The sequence below is a fragment of the Panthera pardus genome, unplaced genomic scaffold, assembly GCF_024362965.1.
Source record: "Panthera pardus isolate Hobbes unplaced genomic scaffold, ASM2436296v1 HiC_scaffold_15, whole genome shotgun sequence".
Lineage (NCBI taxonomy): Eukaryota > Metazoa > Chordata > Mammalia > Carnivora > Felidae > Panthera > Panthera pardus.
This window is the reverse complement of record NW_026526710.1, coordinates 39,052,672-39,065,867: the sequence shown is the minus strand read 5'-3', so window position 1 is coordinate 39,065,867 and position 13,196 is coordinate 39,052,672. Positions and strand designations below refer to the sequence as shown.

Genomic DNA, 13,196 nt, shown 5'->3' with positions numbered 1-13,196 from the left:
CTGAAAAACATAAAACTAAGAAGAAAAGAATACATTTCTTACATTAGCATGGAAGGTCTGACTTGACCTACTAAAAAGGAAGAAATCTGAATCAGTGCAGAAAATCCAGGCAGAATCTGTGAATTGTGCTCAGTGTACTTCTCTTTCCTTTGCTCCATAATGTGAGCCATAGAGGACAGGGTGCCAGCTGAACTTTTTCCCTTAATCATATAAATTCTTGACTTTTTAAAGGCCAGACCTTATATAAACAGGCCCAGATTCTTTATTCAGAAGCTCCTGGGAAATGCCTATTCATGTCCCTTTGAAGCCTCAGTGCCTGAAGGCAGAACTTGACCATTAGCCTTTGCAGCTGATTGAATATTAATGTCTTGTAAATTGTTTGAAGGAAGCACCCTTTCTAGTTGCCTAGCACTGTGACACGTTCCCAAGTGGGCTTACCACTTGAGGATGTTTTACAGCTTGACACATTTTTTTTTTCTTTTGGAAATGCAACAGACAAAAATGTAGTCTGTTGAAGATCCTAACGTCCAGTGCCCTTGTAGACTGGATTAATCCCCATACCTGTGACGCCTGTGACCCAGTAGGGGATTTAAGCCAGAACTGAGTCTAGCCAAGGAATCCATGTCATTCTAGACCCAGTCAAGTTTCAGTCTCCCAATGAGATGATAAACAAGCTTTAAAGAATGTATTTAAAATTCAGATAAAAGTGAAGAGAATAATGATCTCCCATATATACTAATAAGCTGGTTTCAATAATAATCAACCTTCTTCATACAGCTTCAATAATTATCAACTCACAGATAATCTTGTTAATCAGTCTTACCCTCCATTCCTCCCCAATTCTGATTATCTTAAATAAATCTCATCTATCATGAGATTTATATCATTTATAAATATTTCAGTAGGTAATTTCTAAAAGGTGATTTCTCTTTAAAGCACACACACACACTGGTATCAGACCTGAACAAAACTAACAGTTTCTAAAAATCATCAAGTCAAATATTTTGTCAGTGTCACATTTCTTCGACTTTTGGTTGGTTGGTTTTACAGTTTGAGTTAAGAACCAGATAAGATCCATAATTAGGGTTGATATGCCTCTTAATCTCTTAATTCTGGATTCTTTTCTCTCTCTCTCTGTCTCTCTCTCTCTCTCTCTCTCTCTGTCTCTTTTGGTGAAAAAATGGAGTCCTTTTTCTGTCAAAGTAAAACAAACTGTTTTGGAGTAACATCTTGGTATTATTTTGCTCTTGAATAATAGCCAAGGAGTATCCCCCCCTACTTGGTCATGAATACTACCGATCCTTCCTACTCCTGAGAGCTTCCCTTCCAACCCTTCCAATTTGCCCATTATCTTACTGACATGCAGGCACTCTCTGACTTCAAAACAAAGAATAGGGCCACCAAAACTAAGAACCTAGAATGAACCCTTCACAGAAGAGTAAACATTATTCTTTAAATGACTTAGTGAACCATAGAACCTTATACCAGGAGTACAGTCATCATCATCATCATCATCATCTTATTATTATTATTATTATTATTATTATTATTATTTTAGGAGTACAGTCATTATGAAGAGTCATTTGCAAAAGCAAAACAAAAATCTCCACTTTTGATTTAAAACCTCATCACACTCACTCTGCAAGCCAGTTGGTTTGGGAAAGAGAATGAGACAATTTTTACCCATTTCTCCTATTTCACAACCTCGGCAATTAGAGAAATAAAGAATGGAAAATACAATGAGAAGCAGAATTTAGGCTATTGTCCCTTTTTTAGTTGGCAATGGTAAACTTCGATTTCTGACATTAGTGTTAGATTAAACCCCATTCTCGTTCCTTTTACCAAAATAGAACTAGATTAAAATTGGGAAAATTGATGGAATCAAAGGAAAAGTGGAAAATGTGTGATAGATAAGGACAAAGAATAGGAAAGAGTAGGAAGAGAAAATAAGTGATTTGGGGGCCAAAAGCTCTTCCATAACTCAGAAAGTCTAACTCTACACCAGGAAGCCCTTTCGAGACTTACTTTAGAGGGCAAGGGCTCAGAGGCAACCAGGATGCCCACACAGACCCATTACTCACAATCTCCAGGGTTAAACCCAGACATCTGTAATAGTTCTGAAAGCTCCACAGGTGATTCCAATGTGCAGCCACATCTGAAAAACCACTCCTTCTTGCTCTCTCATCTATGCCAAGGGTTGGCAAACCATGGCTCGCAGGTCAGATCTGGCAATCTGTCTGTTTTTGTACAGTCCAAGAGCTAAGAATGGTTATTATATTTTTAGATGATTGAAAAAAAAAACAAAAGAAGAATAGTTCATGTCATGTGAAAATTACGTGAAATTTATTTAAATTTCATCCATGCAGAATGTTTTGTTGGAGCACAGCCATGTCCATTCACCTATATATTGTCTACAGCTGCTTTTGCAATACAATCATAGAGTTGGGTATTTGTGACAGAGACTGGCCAGGAAGGCCTAAAATATTTACTGTGTGGCTAATTATAGAAAAGTTTGCCTGAAACACCCCTCACATACTAAAACTAAACATTCACCTAGAGACTGAGGTCCAAAGATTTGTATATTTTTAATCATTATCATTATCATTTTGTTATCAATATCATTTTGATAATCTTATGTGGCCTGGACATTAGAAACATTCCGTTGGGAGCACCTGGGTAGCTCAGTCGATTAAGTGTCCGATTCTTGACTTCAGCTCAGGTCACCATCTCACAGTTTGTGAGTTCAGGCCCCCTGTCGGCCAATGCGCTGATAGTGCAAGCCTGCTCAGGATTCTGTCTCCCTCTTTCTTTGCCCCTCCCCCGCTTGTTCTCTGTCTCTCAAAATAAATTAAATTAAGCTTTAAAAAAAAGAAATTAGATGTCTGGAGAGATACAACAAATTCATCACTAAGTTTCCTGTTTCTCCCCATTTTAGTATGCTGCTTTTGAATTACTTAGGCAAAATTGGGCCAAAAACTCCATTGAAGGCAGCTGCAACTTTTTCAGTTGGTTGGAATACTTTTGCTTGCTCTGAGTCGTTGGAGAAACCACTCAACTGGCTGCTTTTTAATTACTATTTGACAACCTGCCTCCAGTCTTCAGTTAATAAGTGAGTCATCTTTTAACATCTGACATCTTCAAACTTTTTGGATTACATGCCCCAACAGAAAAAAGTTGTAAAGTATAACACTGCTAATACTTGTATATTTATGTTTGCATTATATGCATTTACTAACCCAAATATTCTTTGTTATAAATATATACAAAAAATAAATATTTTAAGTATAAGCTAAAAATATAGGTAAAAGTTGTAATGTTTTCTTTCTGTATCCCAGTGCACTGTCTTGTACAACCTGTAGGGTATGTGTCCCCACTTTGAAGATCACTGTTCTAAATTATTCTAAAGGACTAAAAGCATTAGCATTGAATGTGTTGAGTAACATTATACTCTGTTTCCCTAGTTCTTCTACCTATTGCAATCTTATCAGTACCGAATTCTTTCCTAGGTAGTAAGCAATGTTATTAAGTGTTATTAGTGCTGAATAATGTAGTTTCTTAAGCACATGCTTGCAAACATGATATGTTTTAGAAGCTTAGGAAAATGCACTTGGATACTCTCAGCCCATACATTTCTTAAGATTATCAGAATACTATGTTTGCATTAGTTTTTCTGGAATTGTTTGTGTATCTTCTAACATTTAAATTGGTGTGATAACAAAGAACAGAGGTGTCTCTGTTTCTATTTTGATGACTATTACCATCTATTTTTAGGTGAATTGATCAATGTAATATAAATGCTAAATAAAAAGTATAGTTAATTGGTACATGACTTCTTGAAAACCATAGCTATCCCAAAAGTTGACATTAAACATTGGATTAAACTTAACCTACTTATTAAATTACAGATGTTGAGTATAAAATATTGATTAAAATATTTAAAAATTAGATCACTAATTACTCATCACTGAAATGGGGCACAGTAGTAAGAAAAGTGAATGATCTGAATTAAAGTATCAGTTATATAAGAAAAATGATCACTATTTAGGTTTGCCTGGCTGGCTCAGTCGGTAGAGCATGCGACTCTTGTTCTCAGGGTCATGAGTTCAAGCCCCACAGTGGGTGTAGAGCTTACTTAAAATTAAATAAATAAATAAATAAATAAAATATGTTTAAAAAGAAAGAAAAATGACCACCAGTTAAAAAATAATCACACAAAATATAACTTTTAATTTTCAATATAGCAACTTAAAAATAATGTCTTCAAGTGGTTTATCCAATTCAAAGCTTCTGGCTTAAGTAAGGCCTTTTTGGCCAAATTGATTTAACAGCAACAGTGTGTAGGTACAAGTTGTTATGAAACGATATTTACATTTATTATTACAAAACTAGTTATAATATCTTTCAGTAAAGAAAAAAGTACTCTTAAAAAATGTCTTTAGGATAAATATCAATGTACTTAAGTCTGATTAAGTAAATAGTTACTGAGTACCAACTTTGTGCCCTAACATAAAACAGTGTTAGACTGTTTTGTTATTTATTATTTTGTATTTTAGGTCTGATTGAGATAGCAATATCCTCAATTTTTTTTACCTTAATTTTTTACCTTTAAAATTATTTTGTTGCAGGCACCGGCATATGTTTGTAAAACAAATCGACATGGATCATGTCATGAAGGTAGGAGAGAAACTTTATTTAATATTTTTATTTCCTCTTTGGATTCCAGGAGTAGAAATAATCTGTTTTTATTTTTCAGGCTAAATCCATTAGAGAGTTTGATAAGAGATTCACTTCAGTCATGTTTGGATACCGAACAATTGATGATTATTATACTGACGCCAGCCCTAATCGTAGACTAAAATCAGTAGGAATTCCAGTGTTGTGTCTGAATTCTGTGGATGATGTTTTCTCACCAAGTCATGGTAAAATTAACTTGTTTGTATACGTTTTGACATGAATTAACTGGGTTCTTTTTAAATTTTAATTATTTTTGAGGGAGACAGGGAGAAGGCACATGCACGCCAGGGCAGGGAAGGGCAGAGAGAGATGAGGACTGAGGATCCGAAGGAGGCTCTGTGCTGACAGCATCGAGTCTGATGCGGAGCTCAAACCTGTGAACCATAAGATCATGACCTGAGCCGAAACTGGATGCTCAGCTGACTTAGCCACCCAGGCACCCCTGAATTAACAGTTTTAAAACACTGTTCTCTTTAAGAAAATACAGTAATGAGAAGTAAAATATCAGACATATAAAATGTTTTCCACTGGAATAGAAAAAAATTAGTAAATACTCATAATTTATATCTAAATTTCTGAGATCACTTTAAAAAGTTTCACAGACGCTTATCTAGTTAATTGTGAGAGGTTTAGAATCAATTATGACTGAAATATTTTGCTTTTTCTCATTTTTTATAACTTGTTCTTCTGTAATTTTTTTTTTTTTAACATGTATTTATTATTGAGAGACAGAGACAGAGCATGAGCATGAGCAGGGGCAGGGCAGAGAGGGAGAGACACAGAATCCGAAGCAGGCTCCAGGCTCTGAGCTGTCAGCACAGAGCCTGACGTGGGGCTCGAACTCTTTGCCTTACAAGTCTATTGTCATCACTTGGCTTTTCTTCCTGAGCTTCTTAAGCAGAAGACTGACATTTTTCCCCCTTTTAACCTGGAAGAAAACTTGAGACCTTATAAACATGACATCCTTGAATATCTCAATGAGTGTAGCACATTCGGTCCCATCTGAAAAGAAACAGTCTTTGTTTTCCCCCTGGATACCGTATAAAAAAAATTATGCCCAAATCAACTTTCTTGCCCTCTTAATTTAAGAAATATGGAATTTGGGGGGCGCCTGGGTGGCTCAGTCAGTTAAGTGTCCAACTTCGGCTCAGGTCATGATCTCACAGTTTGTGAGTTCGAGCCCCGCATCAGGCTCTGTGCTGACAGCTCAGAGCCTGGAGCCTGCTTTGGATTCTGTGTCTCCCTCTCTCTGCCCCTCCCCTGTTCATGCTCTGTCTCTGTCTCAAAAATAAATAAAACATTAAAAAAATTAAAAAGAAATATGCATTTGGTAGCAAAGATATATATGCATGGGCTGGTATACTGAAGCAATACAAGATGATTAGAAGTCATCATAAGGATCAGTAGACTCAATCTCTAATTTTTTTCTAATGAAATTTCACAAAGCTTTTTATACATTTTTGTTCTCATTTCTCCCCTAAACACTTTAAAAACATATTCCCAAGTACTTCATTAAAAAAAAAAAAATTAATCTGATTACAAACACAGCACATGTGTAGTGTCAAAATTTCAGAAAATCCCCAAAGTGTATAAAAATAAAAATTACCTATCATCTCTGCAGGAGATGTCATTTTTATATGTGATTTATGATTAATCACAAGTAATTTTAGATGGCTGGAACTTTTTGGCCTTTCACCACATACCAAGAAATGAAACAGTGAACTTTAGTATTAGTTGAATTGCATGGTGGTTATTTAGCCTATATTCATTGGATTAAGAAAGTCTACTATTTCTCCTTCTTTTTTAATATTTCACAGACCCTTCTTTTACCAACAAAAACTTCCCAGCATTTTAACCTGCCCCATTTGATTGAAATTTAAACTCATCATTTCCTATTCTTTCCCAAGCCCTTAAGATAGTCTTGCCACATTGAAATAGGAGACAATTGTCTGCATTCTGAGAGCGCAGGCAGCCAGCATCTTTCACATGACTCAAACGTGGCACAGCCTTTTGTTCTTCTGGTATGTCTGTAACTATCGGTGTTATAAATTCCTGAGTGTATCCAGAGTGTGAAATTGGAGCTCATAATAATTTCATCAGAGGCAAATGAAGCATTCTAAATTGAAGCCTTTAATGTGAGGTGAAAAAGGAAAAACAAAAATAGTATGTCATTTCACCTGCCCCTCCCCTTAAGCTCACACACCTTATCCCAAGATAGGAAGTACTCTTCTTTAGGTGGGGCCGGCTAAGGATAAGAGTTCAGAACCCCTTTGGGCAAGGGCTTGGCTTGCCAGGCCTTGATTTAGAGTCTCTAAGTTTATTCTTCAGGGAGTGTTGTGAAGGTCAAACAGAGCATCATCTGAACAGGCAGTTTGGGCACAGCAGCAAGACCCTTGGAAGGGTCTCAGTTCTCCTAGAGTGTGTCAGCTTCCTTTCCTTCATTAGAAGGGTATGGGGGTAGGGAGATCTTACCTTTAATTAGCTAATTTACCTTTAAGACTCTACCCAAGATATGAAGGTCTAAATACTGCAACAACCACGTTACCTTAATTAAGGAGATAAGATTTAGCAGTATCTGAAATTAAAACACTTCTTATGCCAGGTAGTGATTCACTATAGATCTTAAATCAAAACAGTTTACTGAACTCCAAGTGTGGGAGAAAGAAATAAGAATAAAACAACTTTAATTCACATCCTTTAATAGATTTTGTAGAGTATATGAAAAGATTGTCATTGCGAGTGAATTATTTAAATATTGCAACTATATTTTCAAAATAAAATTTTTCTTTCTCCTTACTATGAATAGAAACTCAGACAAGGAAGAAAAAGAAAAATCACCAACGTTTAACCACCCAAATATAAACACTGTTATCACTTGGGAATATTTTATTCCACTCTTTTTTGCTATCTGTATATATTTTTACTACATAAATCGTTGTTTAATTTTGAGTCCTTAATATTGCCAACAATTGTATTGGCCCCTCAGGAATCTAACTTCATGTAAAATTAACCAAAGTCATACATAATGAATTTATAACTCTTACAAAGGTGAGAAGATTGTTATTGCTTTTTTGTTTTTCCTGGTGTAACACCTAAGTGGGAATCTTATAGCATAATGTAAGTATTCACCATTCCTTGCATTACCTTACTTTAATTTCTCAAAACAAGACTAGGCCTTTTTATACTTTTATGTTATGATTAAACACTTGGATTGATTCTTCCAAAAATGATGGTTCAGTACGTAACTGTAAACATGATCTGTTATAAGAATGCATATGGCTGTGGGGAGCCTGGGTGGCTCAGTCAGTTAAGACTTTGGCTCAGGTCATGATCTCATGGTTCATGAGTTCAAGCCCTGTGTCAGGCTCTGTGCTGATAGCTTGAAGCCCTGGAGCCTGCTTCAGATTCGGTGTCTCCCTCTCTCTCTGCCCCTCCCCCCCTCAAAAATAAATAAATATTTAGAAAATTAAAAAAGAAAAAGAATGTAGATGGTTGATATAAAGTAGACTTATTCCATTAGCTGTACTAATTACAAATATTTATTTATGTAATGGTGTTTCAGTTTATAATGATTAGAAATGATAAAAGCATGCACTATTCCTAACAGGAACCAGTAATAATTATATATTTTCCTTTCTCCTTTCCTTCTCTTACCTCCCCCCTTCCCTTATCTTTTTTTTTTCCCCAAGCTATTCCAGTTGAAACTGCCAAGCAAAACCCTAATGTTGCTTTGGTCCTTACTTCTTATGGAGGCCATATTGGTTTTCTGGAGGGAATCTGGCCAAGGCAGTCCACTTACATGGATCGAGTCTTCAAGCAGTTTGTTCAGGCCATGGTGGAGCATGGACATGAACTCTCTAGCATGTAGTTGTTTAGGTGCATTTTGTCTGAACTACCATGTAAAGGCAGCTCAGCTTAGTGCACAAATCTTAACTACTGTATATAAAGCAGATATGCCAGCAGGTAGTGAAGAGGTCCAGAATGACTTGCAAAAACTTTTTTGGGGAAACAAAACAACTTTGTAGAAAGAAATGAAATATAGATTTAGACTGTAACTTATGTAGATTTTATTTTTACTATGCCTTACCAAGTATGACCTTAAATAAAGTAGTCAAACATGGAATCGCACTTAACCAAAACTATTGTGTAAAAAGATTTTAATTCCTCAGGGTTTTAATTTAGGCCAGTATTTTTTTAGATGACTCATTTTAGGTGATTTAATGGTACTTTAATAACTGTTAAGAGATTTGGGTTATTTGAATGTAAGTTATAAGTTGGCACATTCCTAAGGGTATTTATACCCAATGATGATAATGTGAAGACTGAAATAAGATAAAATACAATGTGCTAAATCTTTTGTGTATTCTAACTTTGAAAGGCAGATGCAAAAATGTTATATTGACTTCTATACATGCTCTTTTACTCTGATAATATTAAATTAAGGCTGACTTATGTTTTATAACAATTATACTTTACATGCTTATTTTTAAAATAGTATATGTGCATACATATATATCAATATATTAAAATAAATTCTATCATTTTAAATTGTTTCTTTGTAAGTCTTTATAAAAAAATAATCCCTAGAAATTAATTTATGATAATTTCATGAATGCATTAGTAAGAAATATTAAAACTGTTTTGTTTCACTGTTCCCAGAATATGGGGTTCACATCATTTGTACTAATTAAAAATACTTTTAGCTTCGGGAAACTTGTCTAACAGTGACTTAGGAATTATGATATTTAACTATCTTGCATAATTAAACGTCTTCAGGTAGACCAGGGCTGGTGTGTTACTGGTGTCATCAAGGACTCAGGCTTTTTCTGCCTCCTCTCCATCCTTAGCAGAGGGGCCAGTTTCTCCAGAACACAGGATGTCTGCTGCAGTTCAGCCATCAGGTTTGTGTGTTCAGAGAAGGAAAAGTGGGAAGGATGGGGCCAGACATATCAGATATAAGACTTGCACTTATAACCATTGGCTGGAACTGTGTCACATGGCCATCCTGGTTGAGAAGGAAGGTGGGAAATCAAGTATGTCAACTTTTCCATTTGCAGTGTAGGCAAGCAAGGGAGAGGGGATTAGAAATGATTGTTGGGCTAGCCAGCCCAGAGTGATAGCCTCCATACCATTCAATATCTTTTCTGGTTTTTTGGGTTTTGTTTTTTGTTTTTGTTTTTGTTTTTTACTATTTCCACCTATTTGCCCAAGTATCACATTAAATGAACCATGTACAAACAAGCATACTAACACAAAGTTGTTTCCTAGAAATGCCACTTTTTGGAGAGTTCCTGATAATGTACTTGTAGACTCCCTTATAACTGCGTCTAGGATGATAGCACTGATAATACCAGAGCTTTGTTTGTCTGTACAACATATATTCTGATTCAATAGTAATAATTTCTTTCAGTCTGTATGGTTCATGTGGAACTGATCCTGCCTTTCAGAGCTTTCTTCTAAATTTTAAACAAATTATATCAAGAAAATTGTCTACCCATTGGCCAGTGCTAGAATTGGGGAGGTACCTCCTTACCTCCCTCTACATACAAAAATTAATTCCAGCTAGATTAAAGAGTTAAACATTTTTTAATTCCATAAAAGTATTAGATGAAAACATGGGAGGTTATTTTTATTATTTTATTTTATTTTTAATTTATTTATTTCAAGAGAGAGAGAGAGCACATGTGAGTGTGGGAGGGGCAGAGAGAGAGGGAGAGAGAATCCCAAGCAGGCTCTGTGCTGACTGCAAAGGGCTCAGTCTCACAAACCATGAAATCATGACCTGAGCCAAAATCAAGAGTCAGTGGCTTAACCTGACTGGGCCACTCAGGTGCCCCTATTTTTATTATTTTAGAGTGGAGAGGTCCTTCTGAAGCAAAATATAAAAATCAGAACCCACATGAAAAGAAGTGACAGATATGATTACATGAAACATGAAAACTTCAGTTCTATGGGGAGCCCGGGTGGCTCAGTCAGTTGAGCATCTGACTCTTGATTTCACCTCAGGTCATGATCCCAGGGTTGTGGGATCAAGCCCCACGTCAGGCCTTGTGCCGACAGCACAGAACCTGCTTGGGATTTTCTCTCTCTCTCTCTCTCTCTCTCTCTCTCTCTCTCTCTCTCTCTCTCTCCCCTTCCCCTACTCACTCTCTATCTCAAAATAAATAAGCATTTTAAAAAAAGAAAAGGAAAACTTCAGTTCTACATAAACCACCATGAACAAAATTAGAATACAAATGACAGAGAAAAACACTTGCAATACACACTAGGTTAGTATCACAAAAAGCTAAGGAACTCTTAAAAATTGGTAATGAAACACGTGATAGAAAAATGGGCAAAGGATATACAAAGGACACTCACAGAATAATAGCCAATAAATTTATTTTTAAAAAGGTGGACAATCCCACTAATAGTTTAGGAAATGCAAAATTTAAAAACAAAGAGATTCATGACCTTGAGATTACAAATTTAATAACATACAGGATTAATAATATATAGTGTTGGTAATAGTATGGGGAAATACTTATTCAAATAGTTGACAAGTATGTAAATAAGCAACTTCTTGGAAGGCAAAACATTTTGACAGCATTAAAAGACAGGCAAACATCTAGAAATCCCAATTTGAAGAATCTATCCTATAGAAAAGCCAGCAAGGGTATGTAAAGATACAGGTTCATTGCAGCCTACACACTTAGAATAACAACCTATTTAGTGGGAAATGAGTAAATTATGACATTCACCCTTACATAACCATGGAAAAGAAGGAGATAGCACTATATGCACTTATTTTTTTTTAATTTTTTTTAATGTTTATTTATTTTTGAAGGAGAGAGAGACAGCGTGAGCAGGGGAGGGGCAGAGAGAGAGGGAGACACAGAATCCGAGGCAGGCTCCAGGCTCTGAGCCGTCAGCACAGAGTCCAATGTGGGGCTCGAACTCACAAGCTGTGAGATCTTGACCTAAGCCGAAGTCAGATGCTCAACTGACTGAGCCACCCAGGTGCCCCTATATGTACTTATTTATAAAGATATTTCTGATACATTATCTAATGAAAAACAATTTGTTGCTTCATATGTATGGTATGATCTCATTAGTATAAAACAAAAATTAAACACAGCTATACAGACCTGTATGTGTGTGTTAGTTATAATGAGATGAGCATTTTCAAGTGTTGATTCTTTTACGTGGAGGATAGACTATTCTCTCCAGCTATCTCTCCAAACAACAGCAAACAACTCTCCAAACAACTTCTTTCTGAGAAAGAAGTGCTGTGCTGTATTTGTTTCTGCATCCCAACCACTTAGCATATTGCCTGAAACAGAGTAAGTTCTTAGTCAACACTAGTTGAGTAATAGTGTATAAGAATGAAAATACTACCTTATAAGCCAGCTCCCTGTTTTAAAAAGTTAACTTTATGAAAAAAAAAAAAAACAGTTAACTTTATACATATGTAATTTTCGTCTAGCTAGCTCCTCATGTTTCTGTTGCTTGTTGTCATTACCAAACATTTATCCAGAGCCTTCTTACACAGCACTGTACTCACATTAGGAATACAAATGGATACGTCATTTTCCTTTCCTTTTTTTCTTTTTCACAGAATCCCATTCATTTTTTATATCTTTTTTATAAGAACTTTTTTTTTAATGTTTATTTATTTGGGGGGAGGGGGGTGGAGGAGCAGAGAGAGAGGGAGACAGAGAATCCCAAGCAGGCTCTGTGCTGTCAGCACAGAGCCCAATGTGGGGCTCAAACCCACAAACCATGAAATCATGACCTGAGCCAAAATCAAGAGTTGGACGCTTAACCAACTGAGCCACCCCGGTGCCCCCATTTTTTTATATCTTAAATTCAGTAAATACACACACAATTTTATGGAACAATAGTTTCTCTTACTATGTACAATATTCATAGTGTGATACACTCATATATTGTAGCCTATCCAGTTCTAGTCTGGTCTATCTCATCCTTTTAACTACCCCATTTTCATTTTTTTTTCCAAGTAGGCTTCATGCCCAACATGGGGCTTGAACTCATGACCCTGAGATGTGAGTCACACGCTCTACCGACTGAGCCACTCAGGTACCCCTCCCGTTTTCTTTTTTAAAATGAAAGTAAGAAAATGAAAATCTTATTAATTCTTAAATCTGGGGGATAAGTGTACTGGGTTTACTATATTATTCTCTCTACTTTTGTGCATACATTTTTTTTATTACTTTTTAAAAATTACTCTAAAAATGCACTTTTAAGACCCACTAATGGGTTGTAACCTATAGTTTGGAAAAGACTGGAATTCTAGGAGTTACTAAAAGTTAAAGAAAGAAGTCACTAGTGTATATGGATGTTGTCACACTTAGTTTTAACAGCTTCTTTACTTATTGGCTTTCCCCTAGCAATCTGTAAATACAGTGAAGACAGGAAACATATCTTCTTTACTCTCCATTTTATCCCCTGGGGCAACACAG

The 13,196-nt window shown here is 35.9% G+C and overlaps 1 protein-coding gene across 2 annotated transcripts in view; it reads left to right on the top strand.

Moving 5' to 3' along the window:
• ABHD3 (abhydrolase domain containing 3, phospholipase) overlaps positions 1-9,282 on the top strand; it is a 38,615-nt gene extending 29,333 nt beyond the window's left edge. For both annotated transcript variants that reach the window (XM_053902496.1, XM_019418317.2), the window contains 4 exons: positions 2,936-3,109; positions 4,626-4,674; positions 4,754-4,919; positions 8,424-9,282. In XM_053902496.1, the coding sequence (XP_053758471.1) occupies positions 2,936-3,109; positions 4,626-4,674; positions 4,754-4,919; positions 8,424-8,602 (568 nt within the window). In that variant the 3' untranslated portion in view covers positions 8,603-9,282. The remainder of the gene's footprint in view (positions 1-2,935; positions 3,110-4,625; positions 4,675-4,753; positions 4,920-8,423) is intronic.
• The last annotated feature ends 3,914 nt before the right edge of the window (positions 9,283-13,196 follow it).